The following is a 22,768-nucleotide window of genomic DNA, read 5'->3' on the forward strand; positions in this document are numbered from 1 at the left end:
CTGGATAGGGAGAACGAGGAGGCTCAGGCACCAGACTCAGGCTGGTTTTCGGACCCTGGACTTCCAAGAACGTAGTTCCTGCAAGTAGCCGCCAGAGGGTGCGCACCCTGGAAACCGGATTGGGAAGGCTTCGGGAATCTGCAGGATGGTGGGGGCCGACCATCCTGTGCAGGGCATAACCCAGGGGACTTCTTCCAAAGCTTGGCCCCCACTGACTAACTCCCAGCTCTCGTAGCCTCAGCGTCGCCCGCCTTTACGCTGACTGGGGCGCCTCGCCCAGGTTCAGCCACCCCGCAGATAGTAATTAGGGGTGGTGGTAGGGAAACCGCCTCCAACAAGGGGGCGTGGGGCGGGACGGGAAAGGGAGCGACGCCAGAAGAACACAACCAGTCAAGTGGCTGGAGACTGCGAGAGCAAGATGGAGAAACTGAGGCACGACGCCCCCATACCTAGACATTCCGGCCTGTGTCATTCAAGGAGAGGGTGAACTGCAGTGAGAAGAGATGAGCCAGGGCGAGGAGAGAAGGCGAAGGGGCAGAGGGCCCCGAGCGGAAAGAGTAGGAGTAAAGGCCAGCTGGCGCGGAGGAAAATTCTCGTCGTTCAGCGCTTCCTCAACTCTTCACACACCTCCCCGACGAAGAGAGGTCTCTTTTAGCAGAGAAGCAGCGTTTTTCTGTTTCCCTTTTTTGAAATAAAAAACCTCAGCGCTATCTCGCCTCCAGACTTTTTCTCTTTTGGACCGGGGATGGATGCACCGGGGAGTGGGTGGGGCGGCCTGGCGGCCCCGCGGAGCGGAGCATCTGCGGGGTTAAGACCCTCCCCCGCCCCGCACAAAGATGGCGGCTCCCGCCCGCCCCTCCCCAGAGCCCCCTCCCGCCCCCCGCCCGCTCCCGCCGCCTCCGTCACTTCCGCCCCGCCGCGGCCGAAACTGACACAAAGTAGCGGGCCGAGGCCCCGGGGGGAGAGGGGCTGCACTGGGGGGGCGGGAGCCCGCGGGGAGGCGAGCCGGGCGCCCCCCGCCCCAGCCCCCGGCATGGGCAGGACGGGGCCGCCGGGGCGGGCGCCGAGCGCCGAGCGCTGAGGTGAGGCGCGGGGCCGGGAGGGCTGCGGGCTCGGGCTTGGAGTGGCCGGGGAGGACCGGGAGGGAATGGGCAGTCGGAGCTGCGGTGAGCCGGAGGTGAGGGACTGGCTGATTGCGGGGAGGATGGTGTTGGGCGCCTGAGAGTGCGGGAGATGCGGGAGGCCGTCCACAGGACGGGAGGGTGGGGTGCTGGCGGGGCGCGGGAGACCATCGAGGGGGCGCGGGAGTGCCGAGGAGGAGCTCAGGACCGCCCAGAGAGTTTTGGGGGTGAGGAGCGTACTCGGGGTCCGAAGGTTTGGGCGCCTGCAGAAGGGAGTTAGGGAATAGCAGGCTTCGTCTCTGTAAGGTGGAGGTCTCTGTGTGTGAGCAAACCGAGGTTCAAGGAGAGGTGGTAGGGCTGGGAGTTCGGAGCTGGGAGTGAGTCCCGGGTTCTGTCCTTGACGATGGAAAGCAGCCAGCTGTCGGTGGCAAATGAGCTGGGGGTCCTGGATTCCCTTCCGTCCTGTTTCCCTAACCTGCCCATAAATATCCCTTGCCAGCTTACTCTGAAACAAGGGTTCAGGCTTCTTGGGTTTGGGCTGGAGGGTAGCAGGGGCCAGGCCTCAAGGAGGAGCCGGTTTTCCTCCATGGAGCACTGCCTTCTTCCCAGAGCTGGCTATTTTTATCCCAAATGTGGCTGCAGAGGGGGCTGGGGCAGGGTGACGGGGCAGAGCGACGTGGCTAATGGGCCTGGGTTCAGAAAACCTACGCTGTGTGAGACTGGGAAGGAGAAGTGAGAGAGGGTCCCTGCTCCCAGGTCTCCCTCCTCCCTTTCCTTCCTATTATGGCCCCCCAGAGGGGGTGAAGTCTGGGGCCAAGCCAGCTTTCAGTCTCCCCAGGGTCTCGGAGGTAAAACAACTTTCCTGGTTGGTGTCCAGGCTCCTGACTCCTGAGAGCCTTGCCGCTCCTTCATTAACTCTTTCTTAGGACTCAAACCCAGATCTTGGGGCTGACAGTGCTTCTAGATGAGGGCGGGGCTGGCCGTGAAACTTGTGATGCCCACCCTTGCATCCTCTCTTTTAACCTCTCTCTTCATGCCCCACCCCCTATGACTCATACTGTAGACTGGGTGGAGACCCTGGCTGGGGGCCCTGTAGGAGGGCTTGGCATCTTGGAAGAGGTTTTTCTTCCTGAGCCAGGCACCCTTGGTTGCCAGGGTTGGGGAGGGTCAGAGAAGTATTGCCTGATGGGGGTTCAGGAAGGGGGTCCAGCTTAGTGAACGAAGAACTGGTGTGGGTGACGGCCTTGCCCAGAGTGTGTAATTATAGAGGTCGGGCAGACAGACAATTAGTATCTCTTGGGGCCGACAGGCTGGAGGAGTGTTCCCAGGAGGCTGGAGACAGGGGAACCAAAGGGGAGGAAGGCTCTCCACCCAGACAAAGAAAGAGGAGGTGACTAGAGGACCCAGACCTGGCTGGCAATTTCCTTTGGGTCAGGCTAGGATGAGGCTCTTTGACTGTCTTACAGGCCCAGCCTTTTACCATTTTTAGGTGAAAGGAAGAACATGGGGAGATAGAAAGAAGCAGAAATCCATCTGATGTTTCCTGAGCTTGCAACCCAGTGCCATACTGACTAGACTAGGCTTGGGGTGGAAGAGAGAGAGAGGGATGCCTCTCCATCAGGGTTGAGAAGACCCCCTTGTTGGTCCAGAAGGGCAGCTGTCCCAGACTGAGAGGAAGTGGTTTGGGGACTGTGTGTGCAGGAAGTGAAGGCCATGCCTCTACAGTGAACTCCCCTAGAGGAGGTGATAATGGAAGCCTTAGTAATGGGGAGAGGGGAGTGGGAAGATTATAAGCTTTTTGAGAAGGGTGGTGCCTGCCCACCGTTTCCTGATGCTCTGCCAGGTGTTTCCTGGCTCATGTTCCCTCAGCCCCACCCCTTGGTGGAAATTCTGCTTTCCAGTAAACACAGGCACCCACTCGTTGCCACCAGGAGAGCACTCAGGGCATCCATGGTCCCTGGGGTGGCTACTTTTGGAGCTGTACCCCTCCTGTCCATATCTGGCCTCTTCTCTTTGTGCCCTTCCTTTCCCTGAAGGTCTTGGTTTTTATTAAGTGTCAGTGCCCCCATGTTATCCAAGGCAGAGGCATTGGGGGAGGTGGTGGGAAAGTCCCCTCTTTTTCAGGGACCTATTGGGGCAGTGAGAGCAGAGAGTTGGTGTGGAGTTAGTGGGGGAAGGCTGGGGACGGGCAGGATCGGAACTGGGGAGGAGTCTGAAAAGGGGAATGAAGGGTTACCCTCAGCTTCCTGACCTCACACATTTGTCACCTTCTGCAGGGTCTCCCATGGGATTGCTGGGACCTTGCTGGGTGAGATGGCACTGTGTGCAAAAAAGCGCCCCCCAGGTAAGACAGCCAGAAGGTGGGGGTCAGGGGGAATCCCTGGGACCATCTGGAGTGGGTGTTTTTATGGCTCAGGGAGCACAGGGAGGAGGATGGACGACAGGTAATGGGTCTGAAGGAGGGTAGATTGCAGCCCCTATCCATCCTGGGGGAAGCCTTAGGAAACCATATTCTTCCCCTAGATTCTCCAAGCTGGTTTTTCCCCCAGGAGCGTGCTGAGGACTTGCCCTTCACCCCCAAACACATAGACTTTTATCTCGGGGCACCTGGAGTGCCTATTCTCTGTTTTGGGGAGTCCGGAGTGCTGTGCTCCCACCGTCACCCCTCTGTCCTCACACTTCATCTCCTCCCCTCATTTTCCCAACCATCCCGGTCCTTCTTGTTTTCCTGCGGGCGGGGGTGGGGGTGGGAGGCGGTGGGATGAAAGCCGTTGCCCTGGACAACGCTGGCAGTCCCCTCACCCGCATTGGCCGGGCTGAGGGAGGCGGGGCTCGGTGCTGGCTTTCGCCTACGCGGCGCGCTGGCAGGCGACTGCCCCTGCAGTCGGGGGAGCGGGTGGGGGCGGAGCCTGGGGTGTGCGCGCAGAGTCCTGGGCCACTCAGAGCGCGCCTGCGTCCGTGGGGGGCGTCGGGGGCGTCGGGGGCGGCGGGCGGCGCATCTGAGCGCGCGGCGTCGCCGGGTGCGGGCGGCCGCGAGGATGGCCGGGGCTGCAGGTGGGGCGCGCGCCCGACGGCCGGGGCTCCCCTCTGAGCGGCCGCAGCTCCTGTGCCTCCCCGGGGGGCCGCCCCATCGGAGCCGCTGAGGCCGAGGACAGACCGACAGACAGCCCGCCCTTCCCCTGCTCAAACTGGGATCATGACGGTCCCCAAGGAGATGCCCGAGAAGTGGGCCCGGGCCGGGGCGCCCCCCTCCTGGAGCAGAAAGAAGCCCTCCTGGGGGACAGGTAACGGGAGGCAGCTACTGGCAACTCTCCTGAGCCCTTAGTTTCCCCCCTCCCACCCTCCCGTTCGCTTGTCTCCGGCCTCCCTACAGCGTTCCTATATCCTCTGCAGACCCGGAGATCCTGGCCCCGAAGGGTCTGGCCTCTACCTCTCCCTTTGCATGCTCGTTGTTGACTGCGCAGGCGACTCAGCCTGACGGGTCCCCTTTGGGGAAGTTTTGGGAGTAAAGTGACCAAGCAAGGAGGGAGCACTCTGGGTAGGCAGAGGATGCTGTGGTCTGAGGTTTTGGTACTGCAGTGTGCTCTGCAGGGTGCTGGGGAGAGTGAGGGAAGGCATCTGGAATACTGCTTTATACTCCAGTACAGGTTTATCATGCTGTTTACTGCCTAACCAGGGTACCCCGTTTTTCAGCCTGTGGTCGCGACCATGGGAGTTGGGCTGGAGAACCCATCTAGGACCTCTCCTAGGACACCTCTATGTTCTGGGACCCGAACTTGGTGCCAGCAGTCCCAGATCTGTGGGTGTTCGGAATAGGTGTAGTTCGTTAGTCACTCGGTTAGTGACAGGCATGCTGTTTTAGGGGAAATACGTGCATACAGCACAAGAAAGGTCACGGTGAGAGAGCGACTGCTCCAACTACATCCCATTCTGCCCTTTTCATCTCTGTCTCAGTCTGCATGGCCCATATCCCTGACCACCCCCTCTCCTACTTGAAGACGAGCTTTGAAATAAGATGATGTCATCGTGGGCCAGTCAGAAGCCGCTGCTGGTGACATGTGACAAGCAGAGGCGGCTGTAGGGGGGACCGCACGTGGGGCTGGGATGCTGCCGCAAAGCAGTTCCAGGGCACTGTGACCCTCCGCCTTGCCACCCACCCCACCCACTGTGTTAGGAGGAGGGCAGTACCAGGGCTGGAGCTGTGGGGGGTCCCGGGGCAAGGAAGCTGAGTGCTTCAGCTGCTATTCCCCTGGAGATTCCCAGGACCATTAATTCCTACAGTGTTAATTATAGGGATGGGGGCCAGAAACCGGGGACCCCCAGTGGGAGACCTTGACGGTTGTTGGTGAGGAAAGGAGAAAGGCATCCTGTCCTGTGAGTGTCACACCTGCAGAGCCCAGTGGTCAGGCTGGTGGTGAGAGGTGGACTAGAGGAAAGAATTCAGTGACACCTCAGGTGTGCCACTAAACTCCTTAAAACTGTGTGCCATGTGCCATGGGAGGAACCAGGGGCCCTCAGTGGAAAACCCAAAGAGTGGGGTGGGCCTGACAAGGTGTTGGGCCGGGCCTCAGTCTGCTCCTGACTGCAGCATCATTCTCTTGCAGAAGAAGAAAGGAGGGCGCGGGCCAATGACCGAGAATACAATGAGAAATTCCAGTATGCGGTGAGAGGCCCCAGACCACCTGTGCCCTCTTCCTGGGTCGGGAAGGAAGGACAGGTGCATCCTGTCCGTCCCGGGTGGGGGTGGAGGGCTGACTGCTGGGAGGGTGCTTGGGGGTGGGGAAGGCAGCCTCCTTGCCACTTTTTTGCTCTGCTGAATTTTTCATGCCCTGACCTGTCAGTGAAGTGGGATCCCATGAGACCACTGACCCCATGAGACTCTTTTCTCTCCTCCTCTTTCCCCCACTTATACCTCCTGGCTTTGGGGACAGAGGTTTGGAAAACGTAGGTGGAGGGGGCAGCCTCAATCTGGTTCTGGGTTGGCAATGGAGGGCACCTCACGATCTTCTCTTCCCCCTGCCACAGAGTAACTGCATCAAGACCTCCAAGTACAATATTCTCACCTTCCTGCCTGTCAACCTCTTTGAGCAGTTCCAGGAAGTGGCCAATACCTACTTCCTGTTCCTTCTCATTCTGCAGGTAAGCAACCTCTGGTAAGATTAAACCCTTTGCAGTTAATTCACAAAGCCGACTGAAGTCAAGGAAGAGAACCGTCCGGGGGCACTGAGGACGGGGCCTCGGAGGCGTGCGCTCTCTGTGCTCTGTTTCAGCTGATCCCGCAGATCTCGTCCCTGTCCTGGTTCACCACCATTGTGCCTTTGGTTCTTGTCCTCACCATCACAGCTGTTAAAGATGCCACTGATGACTATGTGAGTCGGTTTCCTTCTTACGCTGTTTCCCCACCCTCCATCCCCACCCCACCCCGGCCCCACGACCCACCCTTCTCCCCTTAGCAGACTTCCTCAGCGACCTTACCATCCCTTACGTGGTCCGCTTGGATCTAGGATATCTTGGCTGAGAGTAGGGTGGGGGAGTCAGGGAGGGAGCAGACCTGTGGATAGACGTATACGTGGTGGTACCCAGCATGGTCTGCGTCCCACTGATCGTCTGAGCCCTTTGGAGCAGGAGAAGGTGGCTTACCTTGCTTTCCTCTCCTCAGTTCCGCCACAAGAGTGATAACCAAGTGAATAACCGTCAGTCTCAGGTGCTGATCAATGGAATGTGAGTGCTTGTTGAAGACTGAGGGCCTTGGAAAGGAAAAGGGTCCCCTGGGAATTTCTCTAGCTACTGACGGCCTTTTCTTTATCCTCTCATTGCCTCAGCCTCCAGCAGGAGCAGTGGATGAATGTCTGTGTCGGTGATATTATCAAGCTAGAAAACAATCAGTTTGTGGCGGTAAGGGACCAGGTGCCCCTCTAGACCTACAGGGCTCTCCCTTTATTTTGGGGGGAGAAAGGAATGAGTCTTTCCTATTGACGATTGCCTCTTAAACACTCATGGGAGGAAACTTTCTTGAGTGGGAAGCTTCTGCGTCATAGTAATATGCCTCCTTTCTAGCCATTCATGTGCTTGGGACTGAGCAGACCAAGAGTGCTTAGTGGAAGGAGGGATCATCAGAGAGTTCATTGGGGTGGAGGTTTGGGTCTTCGGCCTTCTCATTAGGTTTTCTTTCTAGGCGGATCTCCTCCTCCTCTCCAGCAGCGAGCCCCATGGTCTGTGTTACATAGAGACAGCAGAACTTGACGGGTGAGTTGCATGCTCAGTGTCTCCTCCTTCCTCCTGTGGGCTTGTTTCTGAAAGTGGTCCCCAGGTCTGGAGTCTGTACCTTTTGGAACATCGCTGGGTAAGAAAGGCTTTGGGTGTGTAGAAGTGTTACCTTCCCAGTAATGCCTGGGGGTGGTGATGCTCCATGGTCAGGTGTCCCCAGGTAGAATCTAAAGGAAAGGAAGGGAATCAGTACTCAGGAACACTCTCCTTCCAGAGAGACCAACATGAAAGTGCGGCAGGCGATTCCAGTCACCTCGGAATTGGGAGACATCAGTAAGCTTGCCAAGTTTGATGGTAAGTAGTGTTGGAGAAGCAGCTTTCAGGCAGAGGAGATGTCTTGAGTTTGGGGATCTAAATTGTGCTTTCTCTTTTGGGCTTCTTTTTGCTGTGACTATGCAGCTCCCTGGACTTTTTTGGGTGGTTGGGGGATTGCCGGGTTAGGAATGCTGAGGGGCTATCACTTAACTTTTGAATTGATGGTCATTTCAAGAGCTCATGGCTCCTAGCTGCCTCTTTGCTGTACACGTTGAGAGAAATTCAGCTCATTTTTATTTCTTATACATGCTTTTTCTAACAAGACAAACTATGTAGCATATAAAAGAGAAAGCTCTCCTGCCCTCCAACTCTAGCCTCCTGAGGGTCGTCAGGTCAACTGGCAGTTTAGTGTGTATTCATCCACACTTTTCTCTCTGTTTATACAGACATTTGAGCATAAATCAGTGGGATCATAGCATAAATCAGTGGGATCATACTGTACTGAAATCTCTTCAACCAGCTTTTCTGTACCTCTAAATTCATCATAAGTATCTTGTCACAGCTCTATGTAAAGAAATTTACACCGTCCTTTTTCATAACTGTATAATGTTTCATAGAATTGATGCTTTCTAGTTTATTCAGCTCTCCCCTGATTGTTCGGTTGTTTCAGTCTTTTGCTGTTCGAATAATGCTTCAGTAAAATTCTTGCAAGCTATGCTATTATCTCTGTAGAACGAGTCCCCAAAATGGGATTACTGGGTCCGAGGGTATGTGTGCTTTTAATAGGAATTCCTTCCTTTTAATAGGAATTCCTTCCTTCCCCAGAAAGTGGCATCAGTTCACACCCCCACCAGCGGTGTGCGGATGGGCCTGCATCCTAACCCCCTCTCACCACAGCTGGTTTTTCTGTGGTGTTGTCTCGTGGTCAAGCTACAGACCATACCTTGAGCGGGTGCACTCCTGTCTTCCCTTCAGGTGAAGTGATCTGCGAACCTCCCAACAACAAGCTGGACAAATTCAGCGGAACCCTCTACTGGAAGGAGAACAAGTTCCCCCTGAGCAACCAGAACATGCTACTGCGGGGCTGCGTGCTGCGAAACACCGAGTGGTGCTTCGGGCTGGTCATCTTTGCAGGTGAGCCTCCTCGGGCCCAAAGAGAGAAGCGTGAGAGTGGTGCCTCTGCTGGCCTTCAGGAACGTGGGAAGAGACTTGCGTGGGTCCTGGAGCCAAGCCTCTCATCCAGCCAGTGTCTTTCTTCCACCCTGATGTCCTGTTGACTGGATACCCGGGCAGAAGCCTAGAGGCAGATTCGTTGTTCGGCTTTCCCAGCCGTTCTCGTGCCTTTCTAGGTCCTGACACTAAGCTGATGCAGAACAGCGGCAGGACAAAATTCAAGAGAACAAGCATTGATCGCCTGATGAACACACTGGTGCTCTGGGTAAGGCTTCCCACAAACGGCTCCTGCCTCTGCCCTTCTGCTTGTCCTTGGGCGGGTCCCATTACTCCCATCTGGTCAGTAGTCAGTCTTCAGGTTTTAGCTTTAAAGCCACTGGCAGGTCAACCACTCAAAGGCAGTGTTTATTTCAGGTACCTTTTGGATTTGGAAGATGTTATTTAAAAAACCTTCAGAACATGTATGAACGAACAACTTAAAGTTAAAACAAATCTTCTGTTCTCTGGATTCCAGTTATGATGGTGACTTAGTCTAGCACGTGACTTTCTGTTTGCTTTTGCCAGGGACAAGGCGGCCTTCATGGGGATGGAGAGGGAATTAAAAGAAAAATTTCCATCTGGATGATGGAGAACAGGGTCTTTTCCCTTGACTTCCAAAAGCAAAAGATCCCAAGGGAAAAGTTTCTGTTTTAGTTGTTGGCAGCTCCTGAATCCTTCTCTTGTTTTGCTAGAAACCTGAGCTCCTTGTCAAGCTCCGCTCCCCTTCTTGCGCCCCCACTGCCTGCTGCCTGCCCCCCACATGCCAGCTTGCAAAGTCTGGGGCCAGCCTCCTGTAAGACAGTTTCCTCCCCGGCCTTAAAGGGTTTGCAGAAACACAGCCTGAGAGGCTATCAGGCCAAGACTCTTATCGCCCCCTGGTGGTCCTTGGGCATCAGGATGGTTTCTGCTTTGCTTCAAAGCATCTGGAGTGGAGGCAGCTTGGAAGATAGATGTCTGAAATCATGTAGTGGTCTCAATTTTTTTCTTTTGAAAGCTTTCTTATGATTCTTCTTCAAGCTTTGCAGGTTTTTTGACTATTAAGAGGTCTGCATTTACGAAGACACAATTTGTGTCCCCCGTTAAAAATTTTTTTTGGTTGGGAAATCCCTGGTGATCCAGTGGTCAGGACCCCACCTTTCCACTGCAGGGGGCAGGAAACTAAGGTCCCACGTGCTGCGTGGTATGGCCAAAAAAATTTTTTTTTATTTTTGGCAATCTGTATGAGATAATGAACATTACAGAAACGTGATATTTTTGTTGTAGTTGCTTCAGTTCAGTTCAGTCGCTCAGTCATGTCCGACTCTCTGCGACCCCATGAATCACAGCACGCCAGGCCTCCCTGTCCATCACCAACTCCCGGAGTTCACCCAAACACATGTCCATCGAGTCGGTGATGCCATCCAGCCATCTCATTCTCTGTCATCCCCTTCTCCTCCCGCCCCCAATCCTTCCCATCAGAGTCTTTGCCAATGAGTCAACTCATCGCATGTAGATGCTTAGCTCTGGTAAATGGGTGATTTCCAGTAGGCTTCTTTAGTATGTTGAAAGTAGCTTGCCTCGACCCTTACCATCTTTGAGGTCTCCTGAGGGTTCTAGAATATCACAGTGGAAACTACACAACCCTTTCAGCTTCCTCAGAAAACAGTTGAGAAAAGCATTGCGAGAGAAGGCTACGTGCTGGTTGATCACCAGTTCTGGGTGCTTCCCACTAGAGCATGTGACCATTTTAAAGATACCTGAGCCTTTGAGGGCTCTGGGTACTGATGGTAACCTTCAGGGTTTCCTTGGTTTTGCAGCTTAGCCTCTGCTTTTCATTCCCCTGCAGATTTTTGGATTCCTGGTCTGCATGGGGGTGATCCTGGCCATTGGCAATGCTATCTGGGAACATGAGGTGGGGACACGCTTCCAGGTCTACCTGCCCTGGGATGAGGCGGTGGACAGTGCCTTCTTCTCTGGCTTCCTCTCCTTCTGGTCCTACATCATCATCCTCAACACCGTCGTGCCCATATCGCTGTATGTCAGGTATGCTGTCTCTCTGCCCTGGGGTCTCTCCAGGGAGCTCACGTGGTCCCTTGGCAGACTTCTCTCTTCTGTGAAGGCGAAATCCTCGAGAGGGAACTTGGGGTCCTTTCCTGTGCTGTCAACATTTTATGTTATCTGTTTATCTTCACGGGCAAAGCAGATTTCACTGCAGTTTCTTGGCACTTTGGGTTGTATTAGAACAAAGATCATGTTGACTTATATAGCACATACTTATCACATGCTGACGGTGCAAAGAAGCAGGCTAGGTTCGGTGGCACAGAGATGGATTAGGAATGGATTTCCTTCCTTCCAGGAGCTTCAGTCTAGTAGGGGGGGCTAAATCTAAATACATTATGAAACAAAATGGTAACTAGTGCTGTTAACAGTCAACCTTCCTTCAGTGTTATGCTTAGGCATGAAGCAAGGGGACACAGTTGATGCATAACTTAGCTTCTGCCTTTAAAAGCAGCAGACTGGTGCAGACAGTGTCAGATACCTATGCATCCCACTGAGACACCCCAGAGGCACAGAGTGCCGTGAAGATTGGAAGAGCATTACTCCCTGTGCAGTTAATCGGGGAAGACATCTCTGAAGAGGTGGCTGTTGAACGGGACTTTGAGTGGTGGTGGGGAGGGGTGAAGGTGACCCTGGAGGAAAGGGCTGGACACAAAGGCACGGAGATAGGGACCTCGGAATGGTTGGTCCTGGGACAGTTTGGCAGGAGCGTGGACCCTGAGTGGGGGCCTGTGAGACAGACAGCTGGGGACATAAGCATGTTCCCTGTTGTGAAGGATCTTGAATCTTTGCCAGTGGACATTCATTCAGTAAACCACTAAAAGATTCTTTAAAAACAATCTTAAAGAATGCTTTAGGAAATGTTGACTGGCAGCGGCATACCGCATAAATAGGAGTGAGGGGACATCCGGGGTATTTTGGGGGAAGAAAAAGTTACCAGGGAGCAAAGAGGAAGGGGGAGTGCTGGAGGAAAGAGCTGCAGGAGGAGAGGAGACCTCTTTGTATTTAGTGCCTTGCGCTTCAGACAAGAGAACCTGGGACTTAAACTGTATCAGATTGTATACTTTATTTTTTTGGCTGTGCAATTCGTGGCGTCTTAGTTCCCTCAACGGTGAAAGCTCAGAGTCCTAACCACTGAAGCACCAGGATTCCCAGCCTGTGACAGTGTTGAGGACATCAGAGGGATGCTCAGAACTCTTCCCTTATGTTTTCTCTTGTTCACACACATTCCCCAGATAGTCTCCTTGGATCTCCCACTCGCCCCCGAGTCCTAGTGCTGCTGACAGTGGGCAGGAGATAAGGAGTTTCTGTGCTGAGGGTGGACAGTGGGATTTCTGTGAAGTATTAGGAGGAGACTCAGGAGGCTTGGGGTTTAGTCCTGCCCCTCAGTAGCCACCTGACCTCAGGCGAATCCACAGTCAGTTAGGGCCTCGGTTTTCTCACGTAAAATGGGACAAGTTCCATCCTCTTCATAGGAACATCTTGGTATGAGATAACAGATTGGAAAATACATTTTAAAAATTAAAATTTCATTTTTACTGGGACTTCCCTGGTGGTCCAGTGGTTAAGACCCAGTGCTTCCAGTCCAGGGGGCACAGGTTTGATCTCTGGTCAGTTGGGAAAACTAAGATTCCACATGCTAAGTGACACAGTCAAAAAACTATTAAAAAAAAATTAAATTACTGTACAAATATCGGGTGGTAGCATGTCCATCATTATCCGCAACTCTGGTTCTTTGTTGCTGTTTAAATCTTTTCTTGTTTTCAATCTGAATTTTTTTTTCCATCTTTGGACTTTGCTGTCTGTGTTTTGTATCCAAGTTCACGCGAAGCCCATGGTAGCTGCCTGAGAAAGTTTCTAAGTGTCCTCAGATTACAGTGTGTGTATTTGGGGAGGAGGGCAGGGAGGGGACGCTTGATCAGCTGAGTGGGGCACAGGCCACAAAGGCATTTCCAGCCGGCTCAGTTTCGGCCTGGTAAGGGGATCCTGACAGCAGCCCCAGTCAGGTGGGAAAGCAGGGTTCCGGATGTGGCCCCATTGCTTGGCTGGCAGGACCCAGACATGGGGCCGTTTCTGAGATGCTGACAGTCCAGATCCCGAAGGCATTGCCTTGTAAAGAGGATGACCTAAACCGACCTTAGGAGAGCCCCGCACCAGTGTAGATTGGGGTTGTTCCCTGGACTCTTGAGGCCCCATACCCTTCTGGAGTCAGCATCTCAGTCTGCCCCGCATGCTCCCTGAGCGCCCCAAGTCGGCTTGTGCAGCCCAGAGCCGGGCAGCTTGGGCTCGGGCAGTGAGGCGGGGGCTCCAGGGCTGCCTCGGTTTCCTGTCCCTGCAGGGCGTCTGTGATGCTGTGGCCCGCGCAGCACCCTCATTATTTCTCTCTTTCTCTTTTTTTCCCTCCTCCTTCCCTCTTGCACTTTCTCTTGTTTTCTCTGCATGGTTTCTGTATTATTAGCCCAGAGGTAAGAATTGGTCGAGTGCCTTGTCCTCAGTCCCTCCTCCTCTGCCTGTGCCGTCTGTCCTGCCTGCCCAGGCCCTTTGCACCTTTTTGTCTGGAGGGCATCAGAGGGTCGGGGTCGGGGACGCCCTTTGCCGGCCGGGCGTGGCAGGCTCCACCTTCAGGTTCTCCTTGCCACCCTCCCCTGCCCAGATGTCCACTCCGCTCCGTCTCTCCCCAGGTGGAGGGCCTGCAGCGAAGGCCTGTGTGGGTGGGCCCTGCGCCCCTCCCCGCCCTCAGCCTCCCCTCCTGTCCCCTGTGCAGTGTGGAGGTCATCCGCCTGGGCCACAGCTACTTCATCAACTGGGACAAGAAGATGTTCTGCATGAAGAAGCGGACGCCCGCCGAGGCCCGCACCACCACCCTGAACGAGGAGCTGGGCCAGGTGGAGTACATCTTCTCCGACAAGACAGGCACCCTCACCCAGAACATCATGGTCTTCAACAAGTGCTCCATCAACGGCCGCAGCTATGGTATGGCCACACCACCAGGGACAGGGGCTGGAAGGACTGTGCTGCTGGGGCTCCCACACTGGTCTTGACATCTGGGCTTTACTTCTTTCCTCCTGGGGTCTGTGGGGCCTTGAGAGACCCTGATCAGGAGGCAGACCCTGACAGTGCTCCCCACTCTCCTCTCTGGGTGCCCGCACCGCCTCTCAGCTCCAGGCAGTGGGGCCAGTCCTTGGCTGTTTGAACAGAAGCCCAGGACGCTGGCCGCTGGGCACCTCGGGCCCAGTGGGACCTTGTCAGCCCTGGCGAAGTGCTAGGCTCTCCCCGTGTTGCTGTCCAGGGCCCCTGTGAGTCTCCGGAATGTGACTGTGACCTTCCCAGTGTGGCCCCACTGCAGTGGCCTAGTGGCTGAGCTGCTGGGATGGCTTGGGGACAGGGTGCGTGGGGTGTTTTATGCCGAGTGAGCCCCTCCCCTAACTGCTTTCTATACTAACCCAGGCTTGGAGGCCAGCGTGTGAAGCTTTGTCTGTTGTGCAGGCCTAAGATCGAGGGGGTCTGGAGCCCCGGGGGCATGGGTGTGGCGTTGGAACTGCCCTGGGGGAGAGCCAGAAGGGGAATGGGGATGGGGAGCCGAGAGTGTCATGGCTTTGAGTCCTGGCGTTCCGAGGACCCATGGTGCCTGTGCCTCCTGTCTTTCTAGTCAGCCGTGTTGAATCTGGGTGACATTCACTCAGCCGCAAGGGCCGTGGGTCCCAGGTGCCCGCGGGGTTCTGTGCTGGCGGCTCCTCCCCCTGCTCTGACGCTGCTCCTTCTTCTGTCTTGGCTGTGTGTAGGTGACGTGTTCGATGTCCTGGGGCACAAAGCTGAATTGGGAGAGGTAAGGTGCAGCCTCCATGCTGGTTCTCAGTGCTAGGTAAACACAGGGTGCCTGGCCAGGGTTGGCAGAGTCAGGGGTGACGTGTTGTCTGGCTAGGGTATGGAAGCTGCGCGGAGGAGATGGGTGTGTTAAGAAAGACTTGGTGGCACAGGTGGGAATCTTGAGGTTAGCAGCGGACAGGATCCTTGTGGGGACTGCCCTGCCCCTCCCCAGGAAGCAGCCTGGGGACCCACCCTTTCCTGATCGTCCTCTTGCCTGCTCCAGAGGCCCGAACCCGTCGACTTCTCCTTTAATCCTCTGGCTGACAAGAAGTTCTTATTCTGGGACCCCACTCTCTTGGAGGCTGTCAAGATGGGGGACCCCCACACCCACGAGTTCTTCCGCCTCCTCTCCCTGTGTCATACCGTCATGTCAGAAGAGAAGAGCGAAGGTGAGCCAGGGTGCTGGCCTGCGCTTCCCCTACTCGACTTGGACTCTCAGGCTTGAGCTGTGCTTTGCCTGTGGCCTGGCCACCTGGGGTTTCCTGGGCAGGAACACGCGGCTGGTGGCTGAGAGTGGGGCCACTGACACCACGTGTGATCCTCCTCCATGCCCAGGAGAGCTCTACTACAAAGCCCAGTCGCCGGATGAGGGGGCCTTGGTCACCGCAGCCAGGAACTTTGGTTTCGTATTCCGCTCTCGTACCCCCAAAACCATCACTGTCCATGAGATGGGCACCGCCATCACCTACCAGCTGCTGGCCATCCTGGACTTCAACAACATCCGCAAACGGATGTCGGTCATAGGTGAGGCCGGGATCAGGCTGCCGGGGGTGTTCAGGGGCAGCATGCAGGCCTGGGATGGGTGAGGTGTACTGGGTGACCTTGGTGTGTTGCAATTCAGGGGCTTTCCCTATCTGAATATCCCATTCTTTCGTGGGACATTTTCCCCCTGCCCCACTGACAGTGCGGAATCCAGAGGGGAAGATAAGACTATACTGCAAAGGGGCTGACACCATCTTGCTGGACAGACTCCATCATTCTACCCAAGAGCTGCTCAACACCACCACTGACCATCTGAATGTAGGCATGAGGAAGGGGGCCCTGTGGTTCCGCTGCTCATGTGTGGTGGTGGGGGGCTGGGAGCCGACTCTCTTGATTTCTTCCTCCTTCAGGAGTATGCAGGCGAAGGGCTGAGAACCCTGGTCCTGGCCTACAAGGATCTGGATGAAGAATACTACGAGGAGTGGGCCGGGAGACGGCTCCAGGCCAGCCTGGCCCAGGACAGCCGGGACGACCGGCTGGCCAGCGTCTACGAGGAGGTTGAGAGCGACATGATGGTACAGTCTGCAGGGTGGGCCACAGGTGGGTGAGGAGGGCCTGGGCCTGGCCTCTTATGCTAGGCACCCTTGTGGTTATTTTCAGCTGCTGGGTGCCACAGCCATTGAGGACAAGCTTCAGCAAGGGGTTCCGGAGACCATTGCCCTCCTGACGCTGGCCAACATCAAGATCTGGGTGCTGACTGGAGACAAGCAAGGTGAGAGGCCTGTAGGGCAGAGGAGACTGCATCTGGATACAGCCCTGTGGGGTCCTGGCAAGCCCAGAACACTGGGTTGGCAAGTGCACTGGCTTTGTCAGGGGCCCGTCCAGAGCGCCTGCACTTTCTCTCGGTAGAGACAGCCGTGAACATTGGCTATTCCTGCAAGATGCTGACGGACGACATGACAGAGGTGTTCATCGTCACTGGCCACACGGTCCTGGAAGTGCGAGAGGAGCTCAGGTAAACGGAGCTAAATGCTCTGCACCATACCTGGGGGTCACGTACAGGTTTGCTGATTGGGCTTGAATCCTGCTCCTGTCCTGGCCGAGCATGGTCTCGTTTCCCCTTCACAGGAAAGCCCGGGAGAAGATGATGGATTCGTCCCGTGCTGTGGGCAATGGCTTCACCTACCAGGAGAAAGTTTCTTCCTCCAGGCTCACCTCTGTCTTGGAAGCTGTGGCTGGGGAGTATGCCCTGGTTATCAACGGGCACAGCCTGGTGAGTGTCGCCACCCTTAGCTTGAGCGGGATCTTTTCAGAGAGTGGATATTATATCTTACCTTGTTCCCATTCTCTGGACTTCACTGGGGCTGTGGTCTTAAAGGAGTTGATCCCTAGGTCTCTGCTGGAGCACATGGAGTTCGCTCAGTGCTATCTGTGTTTCAGGCCCACGCGTTAGAGGCAGACATGGAGCTGGAGTTTCTGGAGACGGCCTGTGCCTGCAAAGCTGTCATCTGCTGCCGGGTGACTCCCTTGCAGAAGGCACAGGTGGTGGAACTGGTTAAGAAGTACAAGAAGGCTGTGACCCTGGCCATTGGGGATGGAGCCAACGACGTCAGCATGATCAAAAGTGAGTGTGGACTGTGCAGGTGTGGCGGCTGGGCTCTTGGGCAGGGAGAGAGACCCAGGGAGGAGTGATGACAGACGGGAAGGACCAGAACGTTGTGGGAACCTGAAGTGTGTGGCCGTCTTCATCTTCCCGTCGTCTCTTGTCTCTGCAGCGGCTCACATTGGCGTGGGCATCAGCGGGCAGGAAGGGATCCAGGCGGTGCTGGCCTCCGACTACTCCTTCTCCCAGTTCAAGTTCCTGCAGCGCCTTCTGCTGGTGCATGGACGCTGGTCTTACCTGCGCATGTGCAAGTTCCTCTGCTATTTCTTCTACAAGAACTTTGCTTTCACCATGGTCCACTTCTGGTTTGGCTTCTTCTGTGGCTTCTCAGCCCAGGTAACGAGTTCCCCAGTCCCATGGCTTGCCTGTCCTTAAGCTCCTTAAGGACGGAGATTGTGTCTGTCCTGTTCATTGCTTGGTCCCCTTAGGATCTAGCCGTTGTCTGATGCATGCGTTAAAAAAAAAAGAATTGTTGAAGGATTGGAGAGCAAGTTCCAGAGCACTCCTCAGGCCTCCACCTGAGCCGCACTGGCTGCCCTCCTCCGCCTGGTTTGCAGTGGAGAGAGACTGCGTGCTCACCCTGTTCTTGCTTTCTGTTCTCTTTCCAGACAGTCTATGACCAGTATTTCATCACCCTCTATAATATCGTGTACACCTCCCTCCCCGTTCTGGCCATGGGTGTCTTCGATCAGGTATGGGGGAGGTGGGTGACCGAGTGGGTTGGGAAGAGGGGCGTTGCTGCAAGGGAATCACCTGACAGTGGTGGGCATGTGGCACTTGTGCCCACTGCCTGTGGTCCCTGGGAAGGCAGTTCCGTGAGCTGGGCAGCGTGTGACTGACTGGGCCTCCCTCTCAGCCACTCCTGAGCTTAACTCCCCTGGGTTGCTGAACAAAGACTGACTTGGGGCAGTTGGCTTGAAGTTGAGTCTAGCTGCCAAAGAATTTAGAAAAAGGAGGCAGGGACAAAGTCTGCCCTTGTCACCCCTGAGTTGGGCAGCTGCTGAGCCTCCTGTGCCACTGGCTGTCTGCACACAGGATGTTCCAGAGCAGCGGAGCATGGAGTACCCTAAGCTGTACGAGCCAGGCCAGCTGAATCTCCTCTTCAACAAGCGGGAGTTCTTCATCTGCATCGCCCAGGGCATCTACACGTCTGTGCTCATGTTCTTCATCCCCTATGGGGTGTTTGCGGAAGCCACCCGGGATGATGGCACCCAGCTAGCTGACTACCAGTCCTTTGCGGTCACCGTGGCCACTTCGCTGGTCATCGTGGTCAGTGTGCAGGTAGGAGGTGGTCTGAGAACTGCCCCCACTCCCAGAAAGAGTGAGCCTCCTGTCCCTGGGGTGCCCTGGGCACTACAGTTCTGTTCCTGGGAGGGGGACAGGGTTTGGGGGGGTGCTCCTTCTGCCTGTGACAACTGCTTTTTGCAGATTGGACTGGATACTGGCTACTGGACAGCCATCAACCACTTCTTCATCTGGGGCAGCCTGGCGGTTTACTTTGCCATCCTTTTTGCCATGCACAGCAATGGGCTCTTCGACATGTTTCCAAACCAATTCCAGTTTGTGGGTGAGTCCCTCTGGCTTTCCCTTGAGTCAGTGAAGGATCACAGTCATTCTGGGATTAACAGGGAAGGTAGGCGTTTCTTCAACACTCCTTTTGTGTCACGTATTCTGGATGGTGCCTTGGGGATCTCGGTGTATCTGAGCCAGCCCCCGGCCTCTCTGGGAAGGACTGGTACAAGAAGAGGAACACTGGTTTGGAGATCTTATTTGAGGGGTTGCCGAGAGGCCGTGAGTGGCAGAGGGGCTGGAGGCGCGGCAGACATGACGTTGGAAGGCAGGGCTGCGGCAGAGGGTCAGGGATGAAAATCAGTCCAGATCTTTTACAGGTCAAGGCTAAGTAAGACCTTAGGGGTTTTTTACTTGTAATTTGTATTTATTTTTGGTTGTTCTGGGTCTTGTTGCTGCTTATGGGTTTTCTCTGCTTATAGAGAGTGGAGGCTTCTCTCTAGTTGCGGTGCCCCGGCTTCTCACTGTGGTGGCTCCTCTTGTTGCAGAGCACAGGCTCCCAGTCCTGGAGCACAGGCTCAGTAGTTGGGGCACATGGGCTTAGTTGCTCCAAGGCACGTGCGATCTTCCTGGATCAGGGATCAAACCCATATCTCCTGCGCTGGCAGGCAGATTCCCTACCACTGAGCCACTAGGGAAGCCCAGAACTTTGGATTTTAGAGGGTTTGAGCTGGGAAATGTCATAACCTGATTGATGTTTTTAAAGACGCACTCCTACTGTTTTGTGGATGATAAAAGGTAGAGCTCAGAGACTTCCCTGGTGGTCCAGTGGCTAAGACTCTGAGCTCCCAGTGTGGGGGGCTCGGGTTCTACCCCTGATCAGGGAGCTAGATGCCGCATGCCCCAGCTAAGATTCGGCACAGCCAAATAAACAGAGGACAAAGGTGGAAACCTGGGAGACTAGCTAGGAGGCTGTGGCAGTGATGCGGCAGGTGAGAACGGTGGCGGCTTGGAGAAGAGTAAAAGTGGTGGAATCCCGTAGGCCTTTTGGAAGTGGAGCTGACAGACTGGATAGGGGCCTAAGATGGTGCGGGTAGGAACCAGGTTGACTTCAGAGCTTTTACTTGGAGCAGCTTAGTGGGTGGTAGCATCTTCTGAGCCAGGGAAGATGTGGAGCAAATCGGGAACAGAGGAAACAGTAGTTCACTTTCAGCTGTGTGAAACTGAGATGAACTGAGATGTCAGGTTAAGGCAGTTTAAAAAAAAACAGGTCTGGGGACATCCCTGATGGTCCACTGGTTAAGACTCCGAACTTCCACTGCAGGGAGTATGGATTCCATCCCTTGCTGGGGGACTAAGATCCTGTATGCTGTGCAGTGCAGCCAGAAAAACCCCACAAAAACAGATCTGAAGTCGTTTGGGGAGAGTTTGGATCTGAAATCCAATTTGGAGATAAACATTTGGGGAGCAGAAAGAGAGGCCAGAGATGACTTAAGTTGTGAGACTGGGAAAGTGGGGCTGCCAAAAAACGAAATGGGGAGCTCTAAGGGGCTGCCCTTATGCCTGCTCTGTGACTCCTGAAGCCCCCGGCTCCTCTTTTCCCAGGTAATGCCCAGAACACCCTGGCCCAGCCGACTGTGTGGCTGACCATCGTGCTCACCACGGTCGTCTGCATCATGCCTGTGGTCGCCTTTCGGTTTCTCAGGCTGAACCTGAAGCCGGATCTCTCGGACACGGTGAGAGGCCGGGCTGTCTGCTTTGGGGATCAGAAATGGTGCGTGCAAAAGCCCTCGGGCTTAAACACTGCTGCAGTTTCCGTTAAGTGTGGGTGGTGGTCCCTGTGCCGTCTGGGAGGTTCCCGGGCCTGCCCAGTCCCGGGTGCTCTGGGTCCCTTCTCCAAGGTAGTGTCTGATCCTCGCGCTGACAAAGGCTCCTTCCCTCACGCTGCCCTGCTCCTGCCAGGTCCGCTACACCCAGCTGGTGAGGAAGAAGCAGAAGGCCCAACACCGCTGCATGAGGAGGGTGGGCCGCACCGGGTCCCGGCGCTCTGGCTACGCCTTCTCCCACCAGGAGGGCTTCGGGGAACTCATCATGTCCGGCAAGAACATGCGGCTCAGCTCCCTGGCGCTCTCCAGCTTCACCACCCGCTCCAGCTCCAGCTGGATCGAGAGCCTCCGCAGGAAGAAGAGTGACAGCGCCAGCAGCCCCAGCGGAGGGGCCGAGAAGCCCCTCAAGGGCTGAAGGCCAGAAGGCAGACACTCTGTGCGGTGATCAGTCAGCTCACACGGGGCTGGCTGGCCGCGGAGAGGACAGCGTCTGTCTCAGAGCTGCGGCTCTTCATTCCTTGCCTGGGTCCTCATCCCTTCTCTCCTGGTAGACTCTGTCCTGCTGGTCCTGCTAGGAGCGGCTGGGGCATCCCCAGCCCAGGGCCCTCCAAGCAGCTGGGAGGGTGGAGGGGGCGGGCCCCAGGGGCAGAGTGGGGCTGGGGCATTGGCCACCAGCGCCCACTGGCGGCTCAGATGTGGACCCAAAAGCAGGAGAAAAACTGTGAGAGATTGTGTCTGCCCCTGCCCTGCCTGGGAGCCCACAGGGAGACTATAATCTCTGTATTTTTTTACTCCCTCTCCCCAGAGGGGCCCCAGAGCCCCTGTTCCTGAATTACACAAGAATGTATCATGCCGGGAAGCCAGAGACCTGCTGGGGCCCTGGGCCCCTCACAGTGTGTGTGTCTCCTTGATTTGTGTCTATGTCCAGTTTGGTTTTGTGTTTTTTTTATTTGGCAAGTGGAGGCGGCCTTTATGTGACTTTTATGTTGTGTTGGTGTCTTAACTCTCCGGGGGAAGGGAAGGCCAGCACACCCGGGTGCCCCAGCCTGGCTGGAAGGGGAGCAGTGTGGGAGGAGCCTTCCAGCAGCTGGTGCCCTTGCGGGACTGAGAGGCTGAGCCGGGAGGGAACTGCCCATCAGCCAGAGGGTGTTGGGAGAGTATACAGGGGGTGTTGGGTCTGTCTCCCTCCTCACCTTGAGAATGAAGCGCTGCCCCCTCCCCAACTCCCCATGCCCCACACACCTAACTCCTGGATTCCGTAAGTCCTGCTGGCACTGGGCTGGAGCCTGGGAGAATGGCCCCATCCTTCTCAGTGACCGAAAGCTGGGTGTGATAAGTAGTCCTGAAAACATCTTTAATTTTGAATTTAGACCCCAGTTCATGGGCAAAGTCCATTCTGACTTTACTTCTCCATCCTTTTTGGTGTTTTCCGGCACCTGAGGCGGCAGTGAGTTGAGGCTGAAGGGAAGCCAACCTCTGCTGCTCCTTCTGGCAGTAGGGGTCCCCCCCTCTCCAGGCCCGGCATCCGGCAGGAAGCAGTGGGGGAAAGGCAGAGGAGACGGCTGCTCAGTGCCTGGCTTGGTCTGGACCACAGAGCCTCGGCTTGTCAGTCTTTCCTTTCCATAATCCACACCCAGGAAGCTCTTCCCCAAGTTAGGTGTCTCCCAAGTTAGTTGCCAGCAGATCAACCTTGGGCAGAACTTTTTCCATGTCTTTGGTAGTGGAGGGGGTTACTCAGGAATGGTGTGGAGCTTGGAGTGAGGCATGTGGGAGTCCCATGGGAATTGGAGGTGTTATGGTGAGGTGGGTGGGGTGGGCAGGGGCTGGGGGTGGGGAAAGCTTGACAGGGAAATTCCTTTTGGCCACACGGTTTACAAATTCAACATCATGTCTGTGTGTGTGTCTCTCAAGGTGAGAGTCTGATTTTTATACCAAAGAGGAAATGATTTTTTTTCATATTTGGTTTGTCTATATTATATGAATATAAATATATATATATACAGTTATATATATTATTTTTTTGGTTCTCTCTCGTTTTTTAGGGAGGGAGGAAAGAACCAAGTTGCAATGAGCTGTAATTAAGGAACATTCTGTATAATTTATGACACATTTCTATACTTGCAAAAATTATATCATTTTATGGATATAAGAGAAAAATGCCTTTTTATAAAGTTGTGATTTCTGAAAAGTGTGTGATCTGTCTCTTTTCTGACGCTTTACCAAGATTGGTGGTAAAAGTAAAGACAGAAAACTGTTTTCTTACGGAATTGGCTGGGTAGATGTGGACCGAAGGGAAGAAAACGGACTCT

General features: G+C 55.1%; 1 protein-coding gene across 2 annotated transcripts; it reads left to right on the plus strand.

The window, feature by feature from the left end:
- The first annotated feature begins 912 nt into the window (after positions 1–912).
- ATP8B2 (ATPase phospholipid transporting 8B2) lies at positions 913–21,592 on the plus strand. 2 transcript variants are annotated; one of them, XM_055402953.2, is made up of 28 exons: positions 913–1,082; positions 3,398–3,465; positions 5,726–5,784; positions 6,147–6,260; positions 6,392–6,490; positions 6,781–6,842; positions 6,944–7,016; positions 7,297–7,367; positions 7,603–7,682; positions 8,619–8,777; positions 8,993–9,081; positions 10,681–10,877; positions 13,657–13,865; positions 14,675–14,718; positions 14,983–15,148; positions 15,315–15,503; positions 15,664–15,779; positions 15,872–16,036; positions 16,122–16,233; positions 16,371–16,476; positions 16,590–16,734; positions 16,902–17,085; positions 17,237–17,460; positions 17,733–17,816; positions 18,160–18,405; positions 18,553–18,691; positions 20,239–20,369; positions 20,596–21,592. In XM_055402953.2, the coding sequence occupies exons 2-28, from the start codon at positions 3,435–3,437 to the stop codon at positions 20,872–20,874; spliced, it is 3,573 nt and encodes a 1,190-aa protein (XP_055258928.2). In that variant the 5' UTR covers positions 913–1,082; positions 3,398–3,434; the 3' UTR covers positions 20,875–21,592. The 2 variants fall into 2 exon arrangements, with proteins under 2 accessions (XP_055258928.2, XP_088691953.1); XM_088835827.1 differs by lacking the exons at positions 913–1,082; positions 3,398–3,465 and adding an exon at positions 4,092–4,405.
- The last annotated feature ends 1,176 nt before the right edge of the window (positions 21,593–22,768 follow it).

This window comes from Moschus berezovskii, chromosome 4 (assembly GCF_049115385.1).
Source record: "Moschus berezovskii isolate FMDL1 chromosome 4, NW_MosBer_1.0, whole genome shotgun sequence".
NCBI lineage: Eukaryota > Metazoa > Chordata > Mammalia > Artiodactyla > Moschidae > Moschus > Moschus berezovskii.